Here is a 27676-nt window from a genome sequence, read left to right as displayed (position 1 = left end):
GTTTGTTATGATTACTCATACCCTTCAGATTACATAATGTGAATCATCCAAAACTTGCACCAAAAATATTGTGGAAGTGTAAAATACTATTGATGTGCGATTCCACAGAATGGGTTGGTAGTTAGGGGCTCATATTTTTTGCTGATAAGTAGACTGTAACAATACTTAAGAAGTGCATTTTTTGTGCAAATACATACTTTTTTAAATGGATCATGCCTACTGACATCAACAAACAAAAAGTAGGGTAAATTAAAATGTCAGTGGTAGTTTGTTGCAGGATTCTAGTTCGAGTTGTTTATGAGATACCATATTTTGAAAAGTTTCCACACTGGCACTTGTTTGTGCCATTCAGTTTACATCATTGCAATGTACAATGTTGTTATGTTTGCTTAAATGTGCTTGTGTGCTCCTGGAGTGCATTCTGTCTCGCTAGTCAGTGTGTTACATTCCAAACAATAGACCATGTGTGGACAATGGGATTTCCCAATGGAGAGAAAGCTGACATGCTCATGGTGTATGGAGAGTTACAGAGAATGCAGTTCATTCTTGAATGTTACATGCAGCAAAATATCTCAATAGACGTCAACCATTCCAGCAATTATTTATTAACTTCTTGAACCAGTTACGTAAAAGTGGTAGTCAAACACTTGGACAACATAACAGAAGGAAAAAGGTGACCACAGAAGACGGGCAAGTTAGTGATCTTGCTGCTGTAGCAGTTGATCCACATATTATCTCTCGCACAATTGCACGAGGAATTGGCGTGTGTCAGACAAGTGTCCTATGTGTTCTCCATCGATATAGGTTCCATGCCTGTCAGATCTCTCTCCTTCGAGAGCTGCAAGGAAAGAATTATGAGAATTGTGTTAACTTCTGTATGTGGGCATTAATACAGGATATTCCAGATGCATCATGTATCTTGTTTAGCGATGAAGCCACATTTACAAACCATGGCCAGATAAACTACCATGGAGTGTACATGTGTGTTGAGGGATAGTCAACCAACAGCTCATAGGCACGTCTTTCATAGACAAAATACTGAATGCGCCAAAGTATCGCAACCTCCTAATAGACCATCTTCTACAAAGGCTAGAAGATGTACCTCTGCAGACTATGAGAAACTTGAGGTATCAACATGATAGCTGTCCAGTTCATAGAACACGAAGTACTACAACACATCTTCATGAATTGCTCCCAAATTGGTGGATTGTATGTAGATGACCTGTACCTTGGCCAGCGTGTTCCTGGATTTGATGACTGTAAATATTTTTTTTTTTTTTGTGGGAAATGCTGAAAGATAAAAGGACACATCAACCATACCCAATGATATGCAACAATGTATTACTGCAGCGTGCTCACATCTCCACTGAAATTCTAGCATTTGTGCAGCAGTTGTTCCATACCGGACAGGAAGTATGTATTGTTGCTGCCAGTGGTTAATTTGAACACAACCTGTGATGGTTGTCTCATTATGGGTCACAGTCCAGGTAGCTAATTAATTCATTTGTGTTGTTGTTTAGTGTGTGGTACAACAGGTATTGCACAAGTAACAGTGTGAGAACTTTACAAAATATATATTGTAAATGACTCGCACTAGAATCCTGTAACAAACTCCACTGACATTCATATTGTGGTGTCACCGCCAGACACCACACTTGCTAGGTGGTAGCCTTTAAATCGTCCGCGGTCCGCTAGTATATGACGGACCCACGTGTCGCCACTGTCAGTGATTGCAGACCGAGCGCCGCCACACGGCAGGTCTAGAGACACTTCCTAGCACTCGCCCCAGTTGTACAGCCGTCTTTGCTAGCGATGGTTCACTGGCAAATTACGCTCTCATTTGCCGAGACGATAGTTAGCATAGCCTCAGCTACGTCATTTGCTACGACCTAGCAAGGCGCCATTATCATTTGCTATTTATCTTGTGATGCCTGTACCGTCAGACTGATGTTCACCAATTATGGATTAAAGTTAAGTATTCCAGCAGCTACGTATTATTTTTGCTAGTATACTTTACCTGTTCCAGACCTCACGCCAGCCTGCGTGAGCTTAAACGTGTGCCTTTTGGCTACCAATCATAGTGGCTTGGCTGTCTTGCCAAGTCACAACACATACACTCCTGGAAATGGAAAAAAGAACACATTGACACCGGTGTGTCAGACCCACCATACTTGCTCCGGACACTGCGAGAGGGCTGTACAAGCAATGATCACACGCACGGCACAGCGGACAAACCAGGAACCGCGGTGTTGGCCGTCGAATGGCGCTAGCTGCGCAGCATTTGTGCACCGCCGCCGTCAGTGTCTGCCAGTTTGCCGTGGCATACGGAGCTCCATCGCAGACTTTAACACTGGTAGCATGCCGCGACAGCGTGGACGTGAACCGTATGTGCAGTTGACGGACTTTGAGCGAGGGCGTATAGTGGGCATGCGGGAGGCCGGGTGGACGTACCGCCGAATTGCTCAACACGTGGGGCGTGAGGTCTCCACAGTACATCGATGTTGTCGACAGTGGTCGGTGGAAGGTGCACGTGCCCGTCGACCTGGGACCGGACCGCAGCGACGCACGGATGCACGCCAAGACCGTAGGATCCTACGCAGTGCTGTAGGGGACCGCACCGCCACTTCCCAGCAAATTAGGGACACTGTTGCTCCTGGGGTATCGGCGAGGACCATTCGCAACCATCTCCATGAAGCTGGGCTACGGTCCCGCACACCGTTAGGCCGTCTTCCGCTCACGCCCCAACATCGTGCAGCCCGCCTCCAGTGGTGTCGCGACAGGCGTGAATGGAGGGACGAATGGAGACGTGTCGTCTTCAGCGATGAGAGTCGCTTCTGCCTTGGTGCCAATGATGGTCGTATGCGTGTTTGGCGCCATGCAGGTGAGCACCACAATCGGGACTGCATACGACCGAGGCACACAGGGCCAACACCCGGCATCATGGTGTGGGGAGCGATCTCCTACACTGGCCGTACACCACTGGTGATCGTCGAGGGGACACTGAATAGTACACGGTACATCCAAACCGTCATCGAACCCATCGTTCTACCATTCCTAGACCGGCAAGGGAACTTGCTGTTCCAACAGGACAATGCACGTCCGCATGTATCCCGTGCCACCCAATGTGCTCTAGAAGGTGTAAGTCAACTACCCTGGCCAGCAAGGTCTCCGGATCTGTCCCCCATTGAGCATGTTTGGGACTGGATGAAGCGTCGTCTCACGCGGTCTGCACGTCCAGCACGAACGCTGGTCCAACTGAGGCGCCAGGTGGAAATGGCATGGCAAGCCGTTCCACAGGACTACATCCAGCATCTCTAAGATCGTCTCCATGGGAGAATAGCAGCCTGCATTGCTGCGAAAGGTGGATATACACTGTACTAGTGCCGACATTGTGCATGCTCTGTTGCCTGTGTCTATGTGCCTGTGGTTCTGTCAGTGTGATCATGTGATGTATCTGACCCCAGGAATGTGTCAATAAAGTTTCCCCTTCCTGGGACGATGAATTCACGGTGTTCTTATTTCAATTCCCAGGAGTGTATATACCCCACTCTGAGCCTGTTAACATCAACAGGCATTGTTTTCTAAGTATCATTGGCTAACAGTATGAGCCCCTGACAAACAATCCATTCTGTGAAAACCACATCATTATCACTTTCCATTTCCACAGTATTTGTGGTGCAAGTTTTAAGTGATTCGCCCGGTTTGTGTCATTTGTCTTGTGCAGGTTAAGGAATCGAATTGTATCTATTAGACTGACTCATAAGCAGAAAGGAATCAGTTGTCGGTGAAATCAGTAGCACTTTCCAATATTATGAAGAAGAGCAGATAATGACAGTGGCAGGAATGTTAAAACAGGGATGACAGCTATTCGTCTTTCTATTGTGCATGTTTACCTGCTCCTATGCCCTGGTCTATATGAATGCCCTTAGCTGTCCATCCTTTCGACCTGCCAGGCATATGTGAATGCCAGTAGCCATCTGGCTGTCCTACCTGCTTGGTGTACATGTACATCTGTAACCAGCTGGGCACTCTACCTGCATGGGATACTGTATGCCCATAGCTGTGAAAGTGTTAAGCTATTATAAATAAATAATCATAATTTGTACTATGACTTAATCTAATGTCATTTAGTGTTAACATAGAACACTAGTAGGCCAAGTGTTGTAGATGCAGAACAATGAACTCTGAAACTACAGAATGAAAATGCTCCCTGTTCATGAGCAGGTCCGTTTAGTCATATTCAGTCAGTGGTACATGTTTTTAATGCAACTTACTTATCTAGAAACCACTACGTTTAGTAATAATACAGGATACAGAATTACTTCCTATTCACAGATGTGGTAAAAACCATAAATCTGAGCCTCAGACTGGAGCATGACACCCACATGGTAAACACATGTGAATGGCTCTCTCTGTATTTGATGCAGAAGCATATGGTCGGCAGTTTCCTCAGTCATTATCACACAGATATGCATTTGCTGAGTGTGGGGTAACAGGCGAGTGCCATGTAACTGAATAAACGTGGACTGTGTGCCATCTCACCACAATGTAACAGAACTAATGGGCCTGGCATGTGTTGAAATTTATTTAGAATTATTTTTAACTGTTGATTTTCCATGTTTTCTTTCTAGACAATGTATACTGTATTCCTGAAATTCACCAACTATTATCACAGCAACTAAGTATGATTATGTACAACAAAAATTAAAGTGATAATTGAATACTGAACGTTATTGAAAGTAATCAATTTAGCTGTGGAACTGAAAGTTTGCATGATTGAGTAGCTGAAGAAATGAGGCTCGCATTCAGTTTTCCACTCAAATCATACTGACAATAAGACATATTTTTGATAAAATGAACAAAAAATATTTATGTTGACAATGGTGACAACCTATTATAGTTGTCAACTTTGTTTATAATTAACAAAAAAACTTAAATCCAGCAACACAGGAGGCTCTCATGAGTAAATTAAGCAAATAAACTAATAGGACTGATTAGAGTTGATAACTGCACTGATCAGAAAGAGGAAGGAAGTGCAAAGTGTACTGGTAAGGGAAATGTGAATTTAAAGCTTTATTGATGCTATCCTCCGTTTCTTTTCCTTTGGTGACTTTTGTTTATTCCCAGATATGTTGCGAGCTATGTATCTTCAGTCACAATATACCTTAAAATCTCATTTTTTTGTTCTGCTATAGCACAAATCATTCACTTGATGGTATTTTCAGTCAGCATCTTGTCATTCACAACAAAGCAAGAAAAATTATGGTTCACTATCCTGTTAATCAGTTATACCAGGCCTATGGCTGAGATGCAGTTAAATTGTGGTAGACCATGAGTTAAATTGTGGTACATCATTAATACAGCAGAGGTAATGATAGTATAGACACATGAGAAGAAATAACTTTTTTCCAATTTTGCTAGATCCCGGTGTGTGTGTGTATCTATGTATGTGATGTGTGGAAAAAAAACTGACGAAGTGGTTGCTTTTCTGCCAGATGTATGTTTACAGTCATTTGGCCATCAGCAAGAACAATGAACATTCCTAACATTAATGGCAGCTACATTTCAGTTTAGTACATGAATTCATGTATATATGATCAACCCTTCACTGTATTCCTTATTTCTGGAAGTTCTGTATGATTCACAGACAGAGTAAGTAAGTGAGAATCAAACTAAACACAGGGATGTTAAAGATGACTTCGTAAAGTCTGGTTTGTGGCTACTTCTATTTCCTGCCTTACATAAATAATCTGTAAATGAACTACTTACTGTACCTACACAAAGTAACACCACTCTGGATAAGCACATACCATGGCTGGGAAGTAAAACTGGAGAGCCTCAGCCACAGGTCTTGGGGAGCAGACAGGGCGTGTCTCCTTCAGTTTTATCGAGCTTTTGTGTGTTCACGGCTGGACTATGGGTGCACAGTGTATGGGTCAGCGAGGCCGTCTTATATGCAGATCCTTGATGCTGTCCACCATGCCGGGATTAGACTGGCCACGGGTGCTTATCGGACCAGTCCCATACCCAGCCCCTGTGCTGAGGCTGGGGAACTGCCACTTACCATCTTGCGGCAGCTCCTGCTGGTGTGCCAGGCTTGTATATTTCTTGCAGCTCCCACCTCGCCTGCTCACCATCTTGTTGCTCATCCACCTCTGGACTGCCTTTTTTCCCACCGTCCCTGGGCTACGTTGCCGTTTGGGATCTGTGTGCAATGTGTGCTAGAGTCCCTCAGTGTGGAGTCTGTACAACGCCAAATCCTGGGTTTTAACTGCCTGGCACCCTGGTTACTGAAGAGGCCCAGAGTGATTTTAGATTTATTGCAGTACAAGAGAAATTGCACTCCTGCCACCATTTTTAATGCAGCATTTTCTGCCATTTTATCTGAGCACCACGACTATGTAGCTGTTTTTACAGATGGGTCGAAACAAGGGGATTCCGTTGGTTGCTCTGTTGCTTTTCCGTATCATGTCCTCAAGGTCCGACTGCCTCAGACTTTTACTGTCTTTGATGCAGAATTGTCTGCGATCTTGTGGGCACTGGAGCAGATGAGACATTATTCCTGTCCTAAATTTCTTGTCTGTTCCAATTCACTAAGTGCCCTTCACTCTTTGTAACGTTTGTATCCAGCAGATAAAACAGTCAGACCATTCAGGATGCCCTCCTCCGTCTACAGCGATTGGGGAAGGTGGGGGCTTTTGCTGGGTTCCGGCACATGTCAGCATTGCTGGGAATGAAAGGGCAGATCTCGTAGCCAAGGAGGCGTGTCTCAATCCACAAGTAGCTCAATGTGCTATACCCCAGCACGCACTCAGTTCGCTGTTGAGCTCACGAGTCATGCGTCAGTGGGAGGATGAGTGGCTGGAAGTGACTGACAATAAGCTCTGTATAGTCAAGCCCACAACGCGTGTGTGGTGTACTTCCTTTCAGTCTCGTCGACGGGACGAGGTTATCCTCACTTGGCTTCGGATAGGCCACAGCCGTATGAAGCATGGCTTCCTGCTCCGGCGGGAGGACCCTCCAATTTGTGGTGCTTGTGGCGTCCAGGTCACTGTGCGCCACATTTTATTGGATTGCTTTTTATTTGCTGACCAGTGGGCTGCGGCTGACTTGCCAGCGGACCTGCCATCTCTTTTAGGCAACACTCGGACGAATGTGGTTAAAGTTTTAAAGTTCTGTGCCATGTCAAATGTTTTTACAAAGATTTTAGGGAGAGGATCTTTTGCTCACTGTGTGACAAGCTCGCCCATATTTTATGTAAGTGCCCAGCCAATGACAATTTACTGTGGCATTCTTGTTGCTACATTTTCCCTTTCCTTACGTTCTACTTTCTTATGTTGTATTTTCCTTCTTTTCCTGCTTTCTTTGCGGGTGTGTTTCAGTTTTATTAGGTCTGTCCACTTTCGTTCCCTTTAATGTGTGTCAGGGCACTGATGACCTCGATGTTGAGTGCCCATAAGCCCCAACACACACACACACACACACACACACACACACACACACACACACACACACAGCTCTTGTATGATATAGCGGTTAAAACCTTCAAAATGTGTTGCCACTAATTAATTTTCTTCACTTATATACTATTGTACATCTACTGAGTCCCTCTTGACCTATTTACTGAGTCACCTGAGTTTCACATTCCATAAATAGAAGTATGTGTATGCATATCGTATTGCATACTTCTAAATGAAGTATGTCTAAAGAAATAAATATGTGTAACTTTTAGTCAAATTACATGTTTCATATCAAGTTATTATGAACATGACCTATAAAACAAGCAGCCTAACTTATAAAAATATCATTCTTAATGTCACAGTCTGCAAAATTATCGAGAACTGGATTTCTGTCTGGTGTGGGCGAAAATAGACAACGAACCGTGGTGGCCAGGTGAGTATGCGTTATCATATGTTGCATTGATGTCAGTCTAAGAGGAAAGAAGTATTTCATTAGGTGAAAGATACTAACACTATGTTTTTGTTTCATGTTAGGAATTGTTATCCCTGGTCAGGTTTGCAGAAATACAGAATCTGGGTATGTCTGGATATTTTGGAACTCTGAAAGAAATGTTTCTCAGGTAATTTAATTTTGTTAAAATCAATATACTGTATTAGATATGCAGATTAAACAGTCATCTGATTGGTAATGTTTATACTCTGGTTACAGGTGGAAGCATCACAAGCTATTGATTTTTGGGAAAATTTTGCACGTTTTCATGATCCTAGTTTGCTAGATGAAGGGTACCTTGAAGACAACATTACCAACATTAAAGTAAGTATAACAAATGTATTTATCTTAATCTATAGAGTAAACAATGGCCTACATTTTGTTCCAATTGAAAGAAAGTTATTCAGAGACATTTAACATTTCTGGACATTAATTGGTAGACGGTTAAAACATACAGGATATTTTAAAACAAATATCTGGATTTTAAGGGTTTGCAGAATTTATTGCACTCATCTTACAATTGAAAGTAATACATCAAGTGAAAGAGCAACTCAGTTTTTCTTGCAAGTGTTCAGCATGAGTATATAACATTAGGGATATGGTATCAGTAGACTCAGTAAAACTTAGTAGTCCATCTTCACAATCTATTCAAACTGTTCACACAATATTTCAACTTACAATGTCTGTAGACACCCTATAAGTTCTGTAGACAAGAAATATAATATGGATTTTACAGCTTATCGAAAATTATCTTCGATATAGGCTTAAAACCAAATTTGCAACTACACAATTATCAAGAAAACATAAATTTTGAACCAGACAAAATACATATTACTTGTGTGTGTGTGTGTGTGTGTGTGTGTTTGAGGTTTACGGATGCTAAACAGTGTGGTCATCAGCACCCAAACGCATATAAACAGGAACACATGCGGTGAAGGGACTAAGACGGACAGCGAACAAGGAGAACGGCTAAAAGACGCAGACCTAACACAGTTCCAAATCCTCACATACAGAGGCAAAACAAGAGGAGAAGAAACACACTAAAAAGGAAAGGAAACACAAGGAAAAGAGAACAGAAACCGAATGGAAACAAGGAGGTAATCGTGACTGGCGGACCTCTTACCTAAAACCTGGGTGAGCCATTCACCCAGCAGCACATTAAAACCCTCTCCCTAAAATCCGAGGCAACAAATTGGACAGGACACAAAACCGTAAGACCTTAACCACAGTCCTTGCGTCGTCTTGCAAAATAGAGGGCAAATCCGGTGGCAAAGAAACCACTGCCCTCTGGTCAGAGAATAAAAGACAGTCAAGTAAAATGTGGCGGACAGTAATCTGGACACCACAAGCACTGCAGATTGGGGGGTCCTCCTGCCGGAGTAAAAAACCATGTGTTAAGAGACTGTGCCCAATGCGGAGGCGAGTGAGGAGAACCTCATCCCGCCTGCATGACTGGTAGGATGTACGCCATGGCCGCGTGGTGGTCTTGACCAGACGCAGCCTATTTTCGCCAATTGCCAGCCACTCCTCTTCCCATTGACGCATAACACAGAAATGCAGGAGGGAGGTAACAGCATGGAGGGGGACGGCACATTCAACAATGCGAAGGAGGGAACATGCATCTTTGGCAGCCACATCTGCCAGTTCGTTTTCCCTAATACCCACGTGCCCCGGCATCCAGCAGAAAGAAACCTCCTTCCCCTGCCTTTTCAGGTGGAGTAGGGCATCTTGTGGATGACCGTATCTGCTGGGTACAAGTGTTGCATGGTCTGAAGGGCACTCAGGGAGTCAGAACAGATGAGAAACAAGACTGGGAACACATCTCATCTGCTCCAGTGCCTGCAAGATCGCAAACAATTTGGCATCAAAGACTGTAAACGCTGCAGGATGCCATAACTTGATGACTTGATCAGGGAAAACAACAGCACAACCTACAGAGTCCCCCTTTTTAGAGCCATCCGTAAATACTGGTACATGGTTGGGATGCTGGTCTAAAATATCGTAAAATAAGGAGGTAAAAACAAATGCAGGAGTGCAGCTCCTCCGGTACTCCGACAAGTCTAAAAGGACGCTGGGCCTCTGGAGCAACCAGGGAGGCAGGCGGGTAAAACCTTGGAGTTGGGGGGGCCACACGCTCCACACCAAGGGACTCGAGCAAATGCTTGGCACGAATCCCAAATGGTCCCGTTGCCCTGGGACGACTGGAAAAGAGACATTCCATAGGCGGTCAGGCAATGGTAGGGTACGCAGGGGAGGTAGGACAGGCAAGAAATTGACACACCCGTCGCACCATGAGGAGTTTCCGCCGGATGGCGAGCGGCGGTTCCCCTGCCTCAGCACACAGGCTGGGGATGGGACTGGTATGGAAGACACCAGTGGCCAGCCTGATACCCTCATGGTGTACTGCGTCAAGAATCTTCAGATACGAAGGCCTTGCTGACCCATACACTGTGCAACCATAGTCAAGACGCGATCGGACGAAAGCCCTATAAAACTGCAGCAGACGCACCCAATCTGCTCCCCAGGACCAATGGCTCAGACACTTCAAAATATTCAGTGCCTTCAGGGCCCGCACCTTGAGGTCTTTAAGGTGAGGCAACCACGACAACTTGGAATCAAAAGTGAGGCCCAGGAACCTCACAGTGTCTCTAAAGGGAAGAATGGTGTCCCTCAGACGCAATTCAGGGGAGGTAAAAAGATGTTGAGAATGATTAAAATGAACACACACACATTTGTCTGCAGAAAAGGTAAAACCCATCTTCGCAGTCCATGCCTCTAAACGCTTTATTGTAAGCTGCAACTGCCGACTAGCAGTGACAAGACTGGAGGAAGAACAGAAAACAGCAAAATCGTCCACAAACAAGGAGCAATGGGCAGGACTCCGGATAGTGGACGTGATACTGTTAATGGTGACGGCAAAGAGGATGACACTTAAAACGCTTCCCTGAGGAACACCATTCTCCTGCACGTAAAACTCAGATAGCACATTACCAACCCAATATCAAAAGAGGCGGTGGGAAAGAAAGGACCGAATGAAGATGGGGAGACGGCCACGAAAGCCCCACTGATGGAGTTGATTGAGGATATGGTGGCGCCAAATAGTGTCACACGCCTTATTAATGTCAAAGAATACACTTAGACAATGCTGGTTTGTAGGAAGGCCTGCTGGATGGCCGCCTCAAGCAGGGTCAAGTTGTCTATAGTGGAACGACATCTCCGAAAGCTACACTGAGAGGGGCTAAGGAGCTGCCTGGTCTCGAGCAGCCAAACCAGGAAATGGTTGACCATGTGTTCCAACGTCTTCCCAACAGAGCTCATCAAAGCAATACTTCAATAACTACTGGGATGCGTTCGGTCCTTCCCCAGTTTGAGGAGGGGAATCAAAATCGCCTCCCTCCACGAGTCAGGGAACTTGCCAGATAACCATATCATATTAAAACAATTCAGGAGAACTTCCTTGGATGGCAGCAACAAGTGCTGCAGCATGCTGTACCGGATTTGATCATGGCCAGGCGCAGTATCATGAGCCACAGACAGCACCAAATCCAGTTCCCACATTGTGAAGGGGCAGTTGTAGGGCTCAGAATTTGGAGACCGGAAGTCCAAGGGACCCCTCTCAATGGCAGTGGGGTAGCGGCAGAAATCTGGATCACAGTTAATAGTAGCGGTAGATTTTGCAAAATGCTTGGCCAGTGTCTGGGCAATGTCTCTCAGTGCTGTAAGGAGACATCCCTGATGCAGCAATGTCATGACAGGTAGTTGGCTGAGTTTCCCGGAAATCCTCCTGATGGCTTCCCATACTTTCGTAGAACTAGTGGAGCGGGAGATGGAGTTCAAGAACGATTGCCATGACTGTCGTTTGCTTTCTTTAATCACTCACCGTGCCTTGGCCCTTGCCACCCGAAAGGCCGCAAGATTGTCAGCTGAGGGACGGCACTTGAAGCGGCGCAGAGCTGCACGGCGGGCTCGGATGGCTGAGCGGCACTCAGTGGTCCACCAAGGGACACGACACCTCTTGGGATGACCGGATGACAGTGGGATTGACAATTCAGCAGCATGAGATATCACGGCTGTAACATGGTCGACCCATTCGTAGACGCTGGCACGGTGTTCCAAAACAGCCAGTTGGCTGAAAAGTGTCCAGTCAGCTCTGGAGAGGTGCCACCGGAGCGGCACTGGTAATGCCACAGCCTCATCCAGGAGGCGAATCCAAAGGGGGAAGTGGTCACTAGAATGGAGGTCAGCAGCAACCTCCCACAGAGAAGAATCCGCAAGTGCTGGAGAGCAAAAGGAAAGGTCAATAGCTGATGACGACCCAGAAGCAGTACAGAAATGAGTGGGAGCACCAGAGTTGAGGATGCACAGTTCTTCAGACATCATGAGGCTTTCCAGAACGCGACCCCTGGGGCAAGTATTCGGAGAGCCCCGTAAGACATTATGAGCATTGAAGTCCCCCAGAAGAAGAAATGGGCGGGGGAGTTGGCTAATAAGGTCTGTGAGAGCCTCAGAGTCTATTGCATCCTGAGGCGGTAAGTAAACTGAATAGACTGTGAGCCTCTGACCCACAAGAAGGTCAACTGCAACTGCTTGCAAGTCTGTAATGAGAGGGAGCTCAGATGAGTGGTGCACGTCAAGGACAAAAACCGCCACACCACCCTTTGCCCTTTGCCCTGTCAGATCGTCTTTTTGATATACGGTATAGCCCCGTAAAGAAGGAGCATCAGTGGCCCGAAAATGTGTCTCTTGGAGACATAAGCACAAAGGGCACTCTCGTACAAGGAGTTGTAATTCCGCCACATGCGTCCTGAACCGCCGGCCGCGGTGGTCTCGCGGTTCTAGGCGCGCAGTCCGGAACCGCGCGACTGCTACGGTCGCAGGTTCGAATCCTGCCTCGGGCATGGATGTGTGTGATGTCCTTAGGTTAGTTAGGTTTAAGTAGTTCTAAGTTCTAGGGGACTGATGACCACAGCTGTTAAGTCCCATAGTGCTCAGAACCAACCAACCGTCCTGAACCCATTCAGGTTCCACTGTAATATGGGAACCAGTGATCAGGGTGGCTGAACTTTCACCCTGCCTCTGTGCTTTGGAGAAGAGCCTGTAAAGGCCAGAGATTTATTCCTGGGGTGAGAAAATCGCCCCCGGTCGACATCAATGTCCATCAGCTCCGATGACGACCCACTGGAGATGTCAGATAGTACGATGGCCTCGTCATCGGACCGACTGTGACTAGTCTCCTCAGGTGGCAAAACCTTCACCTTCAGCGTCTTTGTGTTGGGGGGCTTAGAGTGCAGAGCCTTGTTGACAGTTGGAGCTTTACTCGCCTGGGCAGAAGGCGCCATATGGGGAGAGGCAGGAAGTACCCCAATGTCAGCAACCACAGCCTTGTCTGACGTTTCGGGGAGAGCTGCAGGTTTCGAAACAACCGCAGCAGCACAAGTGCACTGGCAAACACAGATATTAGTGCTAACACTAGCAACCTCCATTTGCGTAGCAACAGTGGCCAACTGTACCGGTTTTTTAGAATGGAAGCGAAAGATGTTGTAAACACAGGAGGCTGCATGGCCTTAAAGAGCTTCTTGGCCTCACCATAGGGGATGCGCTTAGATGTTTTAATCTCCTGTATCTTCCGTTCGTCGAGATAGATGGGGCAGAACCGACTCCAGACAGGGTGACTCCCAGAGCAATTCACGCACTTCACAGGCGATGAACAATCGGCTCCTTCATGGGCAGGCTGACCACATTTACCACAAGTGTCTATCCCATTGCACCCCAACATAGTATGCCGAAAGCACAGACATTTAAACAGCACATTGGGTTGGGGAAATATGGCCGTACTGGCAAACGTAAGAACCCCGCTTTAACATGCTCTGGGAGTCTTGGGCAACTGAACGTGAGAATAAACAAGTCTGATTTGACTAGGTCCCCATCAACTCGTTTCATAATATGCTGCACATCAACAATACCTTCATCAGCCCACTCAGATTTTAACTCGTCTGTGGGGATATCCACCAAGTCCCTACATGTCGAAACACCATTACTATAGTTCAAAGTGGAGTGGAGCTCGGTCTCGATAGCATACTCTCCGAGACAGGTTGCTTTCCGAATAGAAGCAACTTGACGGGAACTAGAAGTCTCAACTAACAGAGTCCCATTGCGCAATCGCTTCACAGATTTCAGCGTTCCTGCAATTCCCTCAAGACCCTTGTGGATGTAAAAGGGAGAAACCCTCTCAAAGCTACCCTCCTTCCGTTTAATAATCAAAAACACATTCCACCGCCGCGCCATACAGTGGTCGCTGAAGCATGTCCGGGGGTTACGGTGACAGGAGACTGGCGGCGCAGACCAGTCCCCAGCTCAGGACCCTGGGGTCGCCAAGCCCTTACTCAGCAAAGAAATGCTGAGCCCCTGGGGGCCATATTACTTGTAAACAATCCTCTGAGCACCAGCATCATAGAAATATCTATGCTAATTTCAATAACAAACCAAAAGGTGAAAGTTACAAATTGTGTAATAATGTTAAGTTATTAATTAAATTACCTTTTGAAACTTTATGTCTCATGCAAAAACTTGGAAGACAGAGACATTGAAAAAGCTTCCTAGTGTCAGTTCTACTCTAAATAGAAAATAGTCAAATTTGAAATATGAAAATTGGATTGTAGTTGCAATTTCAAAGGCATAACCAATTCACAAAACTGTTCACATTAGAATTACTTTTATTGTTTGTAAATGCTGATAGGGCACATATAATAGGTGTAAGCTATTTGCAGAAAAACACAAAACAGCAAAAGACCTATTTGACAATCAGAGTGGAAAACACACCCAAATCAAATTAAGTATACTTTTGTCAACTCAATATAAACATTATATTACCAATAGTTACTATAAGTGTTGTTCTCAACCTGAATGTTAACATTTTTCCATTTTATGTGATGGTATTAACCTGTTGTAAGACTATGCACACAAAAATCAGAATAACAACTCCAGCCAGAACCTGGACGTTACTGAAAGACATTAACTATAGGTGAAATCTATATGACTCTTTAGTTCTCATTATCAAAGTCTCTTTACTTTACTTTACTTTACACGTGGCTAAGGCCTTATTGACCATACACCTGCTCTACGAGCCTCTTCCAATTATTTCTATCCAGGGAAATTGTTGTCCAATCAGAGTTGATGCCCATCCTAGCTGCATCTTCCCGGATATTCTCCATCCACCTAATTCGAGGTCTTCCTCTTCTTCTCTTTCCTTCTAATTTCTTAGTGGATGCTATTTTGGGTAGTCTGTTCTCCGGCATCCTTGCTACATGACCAGCCCAGTTCAGTCTTCTCTTCTTTAACATTTCCACAATGGTACTATGTTTGTACAGATCCCGTAGTTCTTCATTTTTCCTTATCCTCCACTCCATGACATTTTCATCGAAGATTGGTCCAAATATTTTTCTTAGTATTTTTCTTTCAAATATCAACAGTTTTTCTTCATCTTTTTTCCTGAATGTAATAGCTTCACACCCATATAATGCTACTGGTACAATAGTTGACTGATAAAAACGGATTTTGAATTCAGTACTAAGTGATCTCATCCTTAAAATTTTGATACAGCTGTAAAAAGTTCTATTAGCTGCTGCTAGACGGGCGTCTATTTCTATTTCTGCTCTATTGTCTCTGCTAAAAAGACTCCCTAAGTACTTGAAGTGGTCAACTGCCTTGAAAGTGAGACCATTTACGGTCAGTGGTGTATTCTTTTGGAGTTTTTTACTTATGACTAGATATTCTGTCTTTTCTTCATTCACATTCATTATCAAAGTCTCTGCAACATTTTATTTGACTATGTAGTGAAACCTTTTCATTACTAGTATTAACTTTAATTGTATATTACATGACTCTAATAAAATACACAACGATTAGAAGACAATATAACTTTTATTTTATTTCCTTCATTGTACACACTCTCATAGTCATCACAGACAAAATACTATCAGCTTTTTTCCCTTGTCACCAGTCTCTAAACCATACAGCAAATGTTACATTTTACCGGCTATCCCAACAGCTCCCCTAAAAACTACAGTGTTTGTTTTCTATTACTTTAAGTTTACCTTTCTTATTACTCATACAGTATTTAAATGTTTCAGGAGTTAAGAAGACCACTTACCAAATAGAAGAACTGCGGAGCATCGAAAGGCACACACACACACACACACACACACACACACACACACACATGCAGCTATATTGAGCCGGGTGACACACAAATGCTGACACTGAAGTGTGGTAGGTGAACTGAGGTGGTGGTTGTGTCAGTGGGGTTGGTAGAAAGATAAAGAAACAACAAGCAGGAGAAGGAGTTCATAACAAGTAGTTAACAATCCGGAGGGAGGGAGGGAAGCAGGAATGCTGGGGTGAGGGGTAGCAGGTGCACATGTTAGGTGTGTAACACATGCGCACTGGAGCTGGCGAGATGTGGCTCTGGGTGGAGATGACATGGAGGAGTGGATTGTGAGGGTGACAGGACATGAAGGGGGAACTGTTGGGCAGAGAGTTTGGGGTCAGTAGGTTATTGTAGATTCAGGACAGAAGGATTATGGGAGTGAAGGATATGCTGCAAAGATAACTCCCATCTATGTAGTTCAGAAAAGCTGGTGCTAGAGGGAAGGGTTCAGATGGCATGTGTTGTGAAGCAGCCTTTGAACTTGGGTGCAGTTTGGAGGTGACCAATCACACCCTTCTCATGGATAGCTAGTTGGTGGTGTTCATGTAAAATATTGTGCAGAATTTGCAGAAGAGCTGGTATGTGATATGGCTGCTTTCACAGATGTGTCCATCTCTGATGGGATGGGATAAGCCTATGACAGCACAGGAGGGTGTGTGAATCGGGCGGTTCTTGCACCTGGGTTTATCATAGGGATATGACCCATGTGGCAAGCCAATGGGGTTGGGAATGGCACAGGGACGGACCAGGATTTTGTGTAGGTAATGGAATACCACTTTAGGAAGAATGGAAATGATCATGGGTAGTATGTTACTTATTTTCAGGCATGATAAGAGATAATCACAGCCTTCTGTTGCCCCAGTTTGAGGCGATAGTGGGTGATGGGAGATTCTCCTTTGCAGCTGATTTGTGGGAGTGATGGGAGGCTTAGGGGTATGTGAGGATATGGCACAGGAAATCTGTTTGTGGATTAGGTTTGGTTGGTGGTGTCTGTCTGTGAAGGCACTTTGTGAGACCTTGATCATACTGGGAAAGGGAATTCTTGTCGCTGCAGATACACCATTCACATGTAGCCAAGCTATATGGTAGCAGTTTTTTGTGTGGAGGTACTGTTTATGGTTAGTGGGTTTAATATGAACAGAGGTATGGATGAAGCCATCAGGGAGGTAGAGGATGGTCGCACATTGTGTTGAGGAGCATAAGGTGAAGCAGATGGGAGAGAATGTGGGGGCTGTGGAGGAATGAGGATAGAGTGTCTCAGCTCAGGGTGCAGATTATGGAAATATCATCAATGAACCTTAACCGGACTAGGAGTTTGAGGTTTTGGGAGGTTAAAAGGTTCCATCTAGATTATGCTTAAACAGGTTGGCATAGGAGGGTGCCATTGAATGCTGATGGCTGTGCTCTGATTTTATGTACATGCCTTCCCCTCAAACGAGAAGTAGTTGCATGTGGAGGTATAATCAGTACAGTGTATAAGGAATGAAGTAGTGGGTTTGATGTTTGAAGGACAGTGGGAGAGTTAGTGTTCACAAATGGCAAGTCTGTGGGCATGAGCAGTGTTGATGACTGAGTTGTGATCCAGGTGATATTGGGGTGGAGATGGTAGAAGTAATTTTTGTCTTTGATATGAGAGACTAGGTTGTGAGCAATTGGTCGGAGGTGTTGCTTGATGAGAGCCTAGATTCATTCAGTAGGAAAACATTAACCAGCTACAATGGGACATCCATGATTGTTGGGTGTGTGGCTTTTGGAAGTATGTAGAAGATCACTTTACTGTCACTCTAACACATCAAAAAATTGTTTCCATACAGACTGACAAAGGCCTTCACAGACAGGCATACCCTCCGAACCAAGTCTACAAACAGATTTCCTGTGCCCTATCCTCACATACACCTAACCCTCTAACCATCCCCAAGAACCAGCTGCAAAGGAGCACTTCTCACTGCCCACTATTGCCTCAGACTGGAGCAAATGAACCATACTCTTCATCAAGGCTTTGATTTTCTCTCATCGTGTCTGAGAATAAGGACCCTACCCATGAACATTCCCACCCTCCTAAAGTGGTATTCCATTACCCACATGAACTACACAACATCCTGGTCCATTCCTATGCCACTCTCATACCCAACCCCTTGCCACAGGGGTCATGTCCGTATGGAAAACCCAGGTGCGAGACCCATCAGGTTCACCCACATTCCAGTCCTGTTCCAGGCTTACCCTATCCCATCACAGGCAGAGACAACTGTGAAAGCAGCCATATTATATACCAGCTTTACTGCAAATTCTGCACAGTATTTTATGTGGTCAAGAATAGAGCTATGCATGTGGTAGCAAAATGTGCTGATGATAGTAACATGCCATAGTTCAGTGGCTGCTTCACAATGCCATCTGAATCCTGGTCTCCAGCACCAGCTTTTGTGAACTAGGTAGGTGGAACTTAATTTTGCAACACACCTTTCGCTCCTGTAATCCTCCTGGCCTCAATCTCCACTAACCCATTGTCTCCACATTCTCCACCCACAGTTTCCCCTGCCTCAGACCTGTCACTCTATCCCTATGCACACCTCCATGTCATCTTCACCATGTGCCACACCTCACTGCCAATGGCTACCTGTATCTGCCCCTACCACAGCACCTGATTCCCACCTCTGTCTTCTTCTTAACACCCCACCCAACACAGACCCCAAACCAATTCTCTGCCAAACTGCAATCCCAGCATTGTGAGTCCAGCTGACATAATCTATATGCACAATGTATATGCACATGTGTGTGTGTGTGTGTGTGTGTGTGTGTGTGTGTGTGTGTGTAGCTCATCAAAGAATTTCGTCCAAAAGCAGCAAAGTTTTCATTCTTTTCATGTATCTGCTATTTGGTGAATGGTTTCCTTTATGACTAAATTATTTACATTCTGCCAGAACTTCCTTTACTGTAATTATATTGTAAACTCAAAATGATAAACACTTAACACTTTCATAAATTGGAAGTTATGATAATTGTTTTGTAATAAATTTTTTAATCTCTCAAAGAAACATTACCTATACTACTCACTATCACATCTATAAATTTGCTTCTTATAACTAATTGTTCTGATTTGATCATTCAGATATCACCTTGATTGTCCGCATAAAGAATGGTCTTCATTTCTCTTCTGGTAACCTCTTGTAGTAGGGTGTTAACGTATTTTATTTTTTAGGTACATTCTGCAGCTGAAATGTATTCTTCTTCAGTTGGTGAAGTAGCTATAACAGTTCATTTCTTGGAACACCAACTAATGTGCAAGCACTGTAAAGAATTATATATCCACTTCTAATCTTCTTACCTCTTAAATCTTGCTCACAATCAGCATCACAACACACATTTGGATGAATGGCATCACATTCATCTTCATTCTGCTTAAATATCTGTATTCTATTTGACATTGAAGATCAGTATCATCAGATAATTATTGTCAGATTTAGTTTCTCTATTTTCCCATTGAGTTCTGGACTATAAGGAATACTATAGTCTAGTGCAATTGCTTTTCCTTCAAACTAACTCTTAAACCCACAGCTAGTATACTCACAACCTTTATTAGATCTTATTTTTTACACTTTCAGACTGAACTGACTTTCAGTTTCCTGTACATATTCTATTATGAATCTCGCAGCCTCTGACTTATGTCTTTACAAATAATATGCGGCTATAACAGATACAGTGAAATTAAACTTCATGTAAAATATCACTATGCATTGGAGTATTTAAGTATTTTGTTTCAGTTCCTCATATCCACTGCCATGATCTTCAATCATTGTAGTTATCTGTTTGTAGTTTTGTGTGCTATGTAAATAATTATTTCAAATAGGACCACAGTGGTGACATAATGACAAGATCCCAAGTACACAAAAATCACTGAGATTATTCTACTTTAGTGCCTGGATTTAAATACACAATTTTGTGGCAAGACTGACAGCCTCCATAACAGAGTGGTTAGCTTAGATGGCTACCATGTGGAGGACCTGGGTTCAATTCGTGGTACTGCCAGGGATTTTTTCTAGGTGGGAAGACTGAAACAGGGCTCACTCAGTCTCATGATGCCAAATGATGAGATACTTGAGGGAGAAATAGTGGCTCAAGGTTCCACAATGCCAACAACAGTCAGAAGAGTGATGTGTCAAAATGACACCATTGGCTAAGGAAGACAAGATGTTCAGAAGAACTTAACTTGTGTCAAACCTGCCATTAAATGACACCAGCATGGAAATACTGCGTGTGGCTGTAAAAATACCATCATCTTGTCAGAAAAATGTGGAAATACTATTTTTACAATTGAGATCTCAATTCATTACTGCAAATATAAGTAATCACATTTTGGGATCGCTACATAGTGAAGTTCCTGACCTAATTTTGGATTTCGTATTTTTAGAGCTTTTTTCATTTTCAGTGTGAAACATTTTTATTATTAATATTCACTTTATTTGAATATTATATGACTAACAAAACACGTGCTTTTTAGACCATAACAGTTGGTTGATTGCATTCACCACATAGGAGAGGCATGGGGTGGCAGCCAGTCACATTGAAACAAGACTGTTAGATATTATCAGATATCAAATCAAGTCAATGATCAGATGTAAATAAAACACACACACACATTCACACAAGCTTAACTCACCCACATATTATCACTGTAATTTCCAGACCTCAGTGTCCATAGATGACACTGACCATGTGTGTGTGTGTGAGTTATGCATTTGTAATTTTTTGGTGTTTTCTCTATAACTGATGCAGGGCTTAGTCTGACAGGTGATAACATATAGCAGTCTTCTTTCAGTGTGTCTGTCTGCTACTCAACACCTCCTCTATGTGGTGAATAGCAAACTATCCATGTCTTATTGTTATTATTCCATACATGGTTTTACATTGTTTGACTTCACGCACATGTTAGAGGATAACAAGGTTTTTTTTATTTTATTTTATTTTTTTTATTTCTTTTCTTCCTCATACACTCTGCAATCACTGACAACTCTGTTAGCTGTCTTCTCTTATTGCTAAACTTTATGTGGCTACACATAAAATATTAGACTATATGAAATGTCAAGATATTTTAGAAGAAATTGTAGAATTGGTAGAGAAGTGCGTAGAGAGACATAGAGGGCACTGGTAATGAGTTGGTGAAGAGAAAGATAGGAGGAAGAGGTATGTTGAAAGAATAAAATTATACTAATATGAACTCAGAGGGACAGAAAATCTAAAGAATGATGCAGAGTGTGATACATTTCTGCTTAATTAGTCCAGCTTGTATTATGCAAAGTTGTTATTTGTGAGAACTTTTGGACACTTGCATAACTATAGTTTTGCAACTTCCTGGCAGATTAAAACTGTGTGCCGGACTGAGACTTGAACTTGGGACCTTTACCTTTCATGGGCAAGTGCTCTACCATTGTAGACAGTTTTAATCTGCCAGGAAGTTTCATATCAGCGTACACTCCGCTGCAGAGTGAAAATCTCATTCTGGATATAGTTTTGTAAGTCACCAGTACGAGTGTATTGGATTGAAATTTATTTCATAACAAATGAACATATGTGGTTCACAGTTCTGCCAAGTAATACTGGTACATAACTCCTGAATTTCATTGTATATCAACACAAATAAATGTGTGTTTTTGAGCAATTTATAGTAAATGATTTTTGCAACTTGACAGATATTCTAACTAACATACTGTGTTACATCTAGTTTTTCTTTAAAAAACAGTATCCCTATATATTGTCTGCATTTAGCACAAATTAATTCTGTATTTGAGTTTGCAAACAAACTGAAATTAATGTCAAAACATTTTAGGAAACTAGTAATTTCTGCCACAGGCTTCTGTGTTGCATTAATGGAAATCTCATTTTGTGTATTTGCTTCAGTTTTTATAGGGAATTATCAACTTTTTAGTTCAACATATTAAAAGATAATTAGTGGACTTAATCTATAGTTATTTGTTCACTGCCTTGTAATACACTGCACCAGCCAAAATGCAGCCATACTGGGAATGCTACTCTCGAACATGGGATGAATTGGCTAATGTTTGTAATCAGCTGGAAATCGCCTTGACTACCATCAAATGATTGGCAGCAACTATGAATCGGTGTGTTGAAGAGCTCCAGAGAGTCATGTACCCAAGATACCAGTACCAGAGATACCCCAAGTACAATCCTCTCCTGTGGACACTGTCTCCCCTGCAGGAAGTACAGGATATATCATTACTCGTGCACTTGACTGTAACTGGCATGTTGATGATAGATCTAGGTGTCCAATACAGGGTGGACAGGAGCCAGGGAGGACTCAGTTTGTTGTACCATTCCCCCCTAACCAACAAGTTTGATGTACTGTCTTTCACTGAAACAGGGCCAGTGGGACTCACTTGACCTGTTTTGGGTAAAGCTGTTATGTGTGGTAGCAAGAGGAGTTGTCTGTCAATCGCCAGCAGCACAAATGTATGGAAAATGATGGCAGCATGGGACAGGAAAGGAGACCAGATGCACTCAGTGTGTATGCCTGGGGGTCTCATTCAACAGGTTGAAGAGGATATTCCAATGCCTAAATGATGCCCATTGTCTAGTCTCCATGGTCAACTGGCTGAGAAGGTTGAGGAGACCAGCCTTGGGCATGGAGTTTCAACAAAGCTCACAATATGCAGCATTGTCCTCAGAACTGATCATGGCCCTGTGGCTCTGAGTTGAGTGGAAGGAATAAATCAGATACTTCAAAGGTTCTGTGACGAACTAAACTGCAGCTTCCTGGACTTGTGCCATAGAGGTGAGAACTGTAGGATCCCCCTAAATGAGACATGTGTGCACTACACATTAGAGCCTACTACTCAGGTAGCTGACTCTGAGTAGGGTGCAGACAAGGGTTTTTAGATTAATAATAATAATAATAAAGATTTTATTGTCTTTAGGCCATTACAGCAATTGACAAGGTCAAATGAAGTTACAATTTATAATACAGTGTGATAAGGTATTGACTACTGAAATATTTTAGCTTATATTACAATAAATGTACAGTGGGTCATCTGTTGGATTACTGCATTTTACAGTTGAAGAATTCATTGATATCATAGAACGGGTGGGCAATAAACCATTCATGCACTCTTTCTTTAAATGTATGTTCAGGAAGATCCTGTATGGCATGTGGCAGCTTATTAAATCATGTCCTGTGACTTCATAGCTATTTATTGATTTTGATAGTCTGTGGTAAGGCGTGTATATGTGTTTGATGCTTCTTGTGTTGTAACAACGTACATTTTCTCTACGTTTCACATCTTGTAGGTTCTTCTTCGTAAAGATTAAGACATTGTATATATAGAGGTTTATTACAGTCATAATTTTTTGTTTAGTAAATAAGGGTTTGCAGTGAGCCTTATGTGAAGAATTTGTAAGTATCCTAATGGCTTTCTTCTGCAATAAAAGGATGTCATGTATATGACTACAGTTACCCCACAAGATAATGCCATAGCATATTATACTCTGGAAAAATGCAAAATAAGATGATCTGATGTATGTTTCAGGTACACAATTTCTGAGTTGTCTTAATAAATAAATTACTCTAGATAGTTTACTACTAATATACACTCCTGGAAATTGAAATATGAACACCGTGAATTCATTGTCCCAGGAAGGGGAAACTTTATTGACACATTCCTGGGGTCAGATACATCACATGATCACACTGACAGAACCACAGGCACATAGACACAGGCAACAGAGCATGCACAATGTCGGCACTAGTACAGTGTATATCCACCTTTCGCAGCAATGCAGGCTGCAATTCTCCCACGGAGACGATCGTAGAGATGCTGGATGTAGTCCTGTGAAACAGCTTGCCATGCCATTTCCACCTGGCACCTCAGTTGGACCAGCGTTCGTGCTGGACGTGCAGACCGCATGAGACAACGCTTCATCCAGTCCCAAACATGCTCAATGGGGGACAGATCCGGAGATCTTGCTGGCCAGGGTAGTTGACTTACACTTTCTAGAGTACATTGGGTGGCACGGGATACATGCGGACGTGCATTGTCCTGTTGGAACAGCAAGTTCCCTTGCCGGTCTAGGAATGGTAGAACGATGGGTTCGATGACGGTTTGGATGTACCGTGCACTATTCAGTCTCCCCTCGACGATCACCAGTGGTGTACGGCCAGTGTAGGAGATCGTTCCCCACACCATGATGCCGGGTGTTGGCCTTGTGTGCCTCGGTCGTATGCAGTCCTGATTGTGGCACTCACCTGCACGGCGCCAAACACGCATACGACCATCATTGGCACCAAGGCAGAAGCGACTCTCATCGCTGAAGACGACACGTCTCCATTCGTCCCTCCATTCACGCCTGTCGCGACACCACTGGAGGCGGGCTGCACGATGTTGGGGCGTGAGCGGAAGACGGCCTAATGGTGTGCGGGACCGTAGCCCAGCTTCATGGAGATGGTTGCGAATGGTCCTCACCGATACCCCAGGAGCAATAGTGTCCCTAATTTGCTGGGAAGTGGTGGTGCGGTCCCCTACGGCACTGCGTAGGATCCTACGGTCTTGGCGTGCATCCGTGCGTCGCTGCGGTCCGGTCCCAGGTCGACGGGCACGTGCACCTTCCACCGACCACTGGCGACAACATCGATGTACTGTGGAGACCTCACGCCCCATGTGTTGAGAAATTCGGCGGTACGTCCACCCGGCCTCCCGCATGCCCACTATACGCCCTCGCTCAAAGTCCGTCAACTGCACATACGGTTCACGTCCACACTGTCGCGGCATGCTACCAGTGTTAAAGACTGCGATGGAGCTCCGTATGCCACGGCAAACTGGCTGACACTGACGGCGGCGGTGCACAAATGCTGCGCAGCTAGCGCCATTTGACGGCCAACACCGCGGTTCCTTGTGTGTCTGCTGTGCCGTGCGTGTGATCATTGCTTGTACAGCCCTCTCGCAGTGTCCAGAGCAAGTATGGTGGGTCTGACACACCGGTGTCAATGTGTTCTTTTTTCCATTTCCAGGAGTGTAGTTTACATGTTGGCCCCAGGATAACTTTTGGTCTAAATAAACTCCCAGGAATTTAACAGAACTAGGGTCATCAGATAGTGGCTTTTCTCTTAGAGTGAAGATTATCTGCTGAGTTTTATTTTCATTTAGCAGGAAACCATTTTCTCTGAACCAATATGCTGCATGAGTGAGTGTATTTTCAGCACAGGTTTTAAGATCATTAAGATTGTTACTGCTATGGAGAAAAGTCGTATCATCTGCATACAATACAGTGGTGGAGCTAATAAACAAGGGGAGGTCATTGATCATTATCAGAAACAGGAAGGGCCCCAGTACAGATCCCTGAGGCATACCTACTTTAACATTTTCTATGTTTGACATTTCCTTACCAACACAAACTACCTGTTTACGGTTGTTGAGATAAGCTTTTAATAGTGTGAGACTGTTTTCTTTGATGCCGTAGAATTCTAGTTTCTCTAGTAGTGGCATGTGCTCAACACAGTCGAAGGCCTTGCTTAGGTCGCAGAATGAGACCTGAGCAAAGCCTTTGTTCTCAAAAACTTTGAGGATGTAACTGACTACCGTGTTGATTGCATCAATGGTCGACAGATTCTTCCTAAACCCGTATTGTGTAGCATTAATTATTCCTAGGTTCTCAAAGTGAGATGATAATTGTTGGTACATGATGCATTCTATTACCTTGGAGAATGCGGGTACTATTGAAATAGGCCTGTAGCTAGATGGAGAGTCTTTATCTCCCTTTTTGTATACTGGGACGATCCTAGACAGTTTTAACTCGTCAGGAAAATATCCCTCAAGTAAGCACTTGTTTCTGCAATGGGTTAAGGGGTAGAGAATGTGGTCACATTAGGTGACTCTCCATCCAATCTGATAACAATATCTGCAGAAAACTACAGGTATCAGTGTAAGATTGAAAGAAATTAATACCACAGGTGAGAGTATTAAAACCCTAAAGGTGACATGCCAAAGAATTCACAAGAAAGTGCCAGAGCTCACGAAAATCAGTGAAGTTCATAAAATACTAGGTACGTTTTACAGAAAACTGGTCAAAACCTGAAATTGATAGCAGTGAGATTTTTGAGGAAAATTTAAATGTGTATGTAATGGATAGGCAGTTGGAAAATGCAGGTGGTGTATTTGTCCCAGGAGGCAAGCAACTCAAATCCACTGAGATAGATAGTGAACCTGCATGTGAAATTGACTGGGTGAGAGTAAGTAACAGGGGTGCACATAAAATGATTATTGGATTCTTCTATTGCCCACCAGACTCATGTCCAGATGTAACCAAAAACTTTAGACAATACCTCAGTTCACTTATGTGTAAGTTCCTCAGTCATACTGTAATCATTGGTGAAGACTTTAATCATCCAACAACTAATTGGAAAATTACTGTTTTGTTAGTGGTGGGTGTGATAAAACATCCTGTGAAACATTACTAAATGCTTTCTCTGAAAACTACCTGGAACAGATAGTTAGGAACCCCACTCATTATGGAAATGTATTGGATCTAATGGCAACAAACAGGCCTGACCTCCTTGAGGATGTCCAGATTGAAACAGGAATCAGTGACTGTGGTGTGGCTGTGGTAACAATGATTACCAAAGAATGAAGAAGAACTAAGCAGAAAGTTATATGTTCAGTAAACGAGATAAAAAATCCAGTAGTGTCGTATCTCAATGGGAAACTTGAAACTTTCAGCATTGGGCGGCTTTCAGCATAGGGCAGGAGCATGTAGAGGAACTATGGCTGAAGGTTATCAAATGCACTGAATAGATATGTACCCAGCAGAACATTTGTAAAGAAACTTCTAAAGAAGCAAAGATTACTCTGTAATAGGTGTAAAACAAAGCATAGGACTATAGATAGAGAGATGCTGAATGAAATGTGTCTGGCTGTCTTCAGTGAATTGTGTAGCAGAATATTGTAAAATGATCTTTCACAGAACAAAATGAAATTCTGGTCATATTTAAAGGCTGGTATTGGCACTGAAGTTAGTGTCCAGCCCCTAGTGAATGAGGAAGGAATTGAAATTGAGGGTAGCAGAGCAAAAGCTGAAATGGTTAACTTCATTTTCAAATGTTACTTTACTTAAACATTACTTTACTTAAACATTACCAAAGTGTTTGGGAATCATATCAGATAAAAGCACTCCATCTTCAGGCCACAAGTGGCCCATCAGCACCGTCCGACTACCTTGTCATCCTTAGTTGAGGATGCGGATACGAGGGGCGTGTGGTCAGCACACCGCTCTCCCGGTTGTTATGATGGTTTCCTTTGACCAGAGCCACTACTATTCGGTTGAGTAGCTCCTCAATTGGCATTGTGAGGCTGAGTGCACCTCGAAAAATGGCAACAGCACATGGCGGCATGGATGGTCACCCATCCATGTGCCGGCCACACCCGACAGCACTTAACATCAGTGATCTCACGGGAACCGGTGTATCCGGTGCGGCAAGGCCGTTGCCCGTATCAGATAAGGATGTCAAATTAAACACCTTTC

General features: G+C 43.6%; 1 protein-coding gene across 1 annotated transcript in view; it reads left to right on the top strand.

Annotated features, from left to right (window-relative positions):
• The first annotated feature begins 7692 nt into the window (after nucleotides 1–7692).
• LOC126129951 (uncharacterized) overlaps nucleotides 7693–27676 on the top strand; it is a 146016-nt gene continuing 126032 nt past the window's right edge. Inside the window, exons 1-4 of the mRNA XM_049915162.1 lie at nucleotides 7693–7697; nucleotides 7823–7893; nucleotides 7995–8080; nucleotides 8170–8274. Coding sequence (XP_049771119.1) covers nucleotides 7693–7697; nucleotides 7823–7893; nucleotides 7995–8080; nucleotides 8170–8274 — 267 coding nt within the window. The remainder of the gene's footprint in view (nucleotides 7698–7822; nucleotides 7894–7994; nucleotides 8081–8169; nucleotides 8275–27676) is intronic.

This window comes from Schistocerca cancellata, chromosome 1 (genome assembly GCF_023864275.1).
Source record: "Schistocerca cancellata isolate TAMUIC-IGC-003103 chromosome 1, iqSchCanc2.1, whole genome shotgun sequence".
Taxonomy (NCBI): Eukaryota; Metazoa; Arthropoda; class Insecta; order Orthoptera; family Acrididae; genus Schistocerca; species Schistocerca cancellata.
The sequence above is the reverse complement of the archived record's forward strand: the minus strand, read 5'-3'. Positions and strand labels throughout refer to the sequence as shown.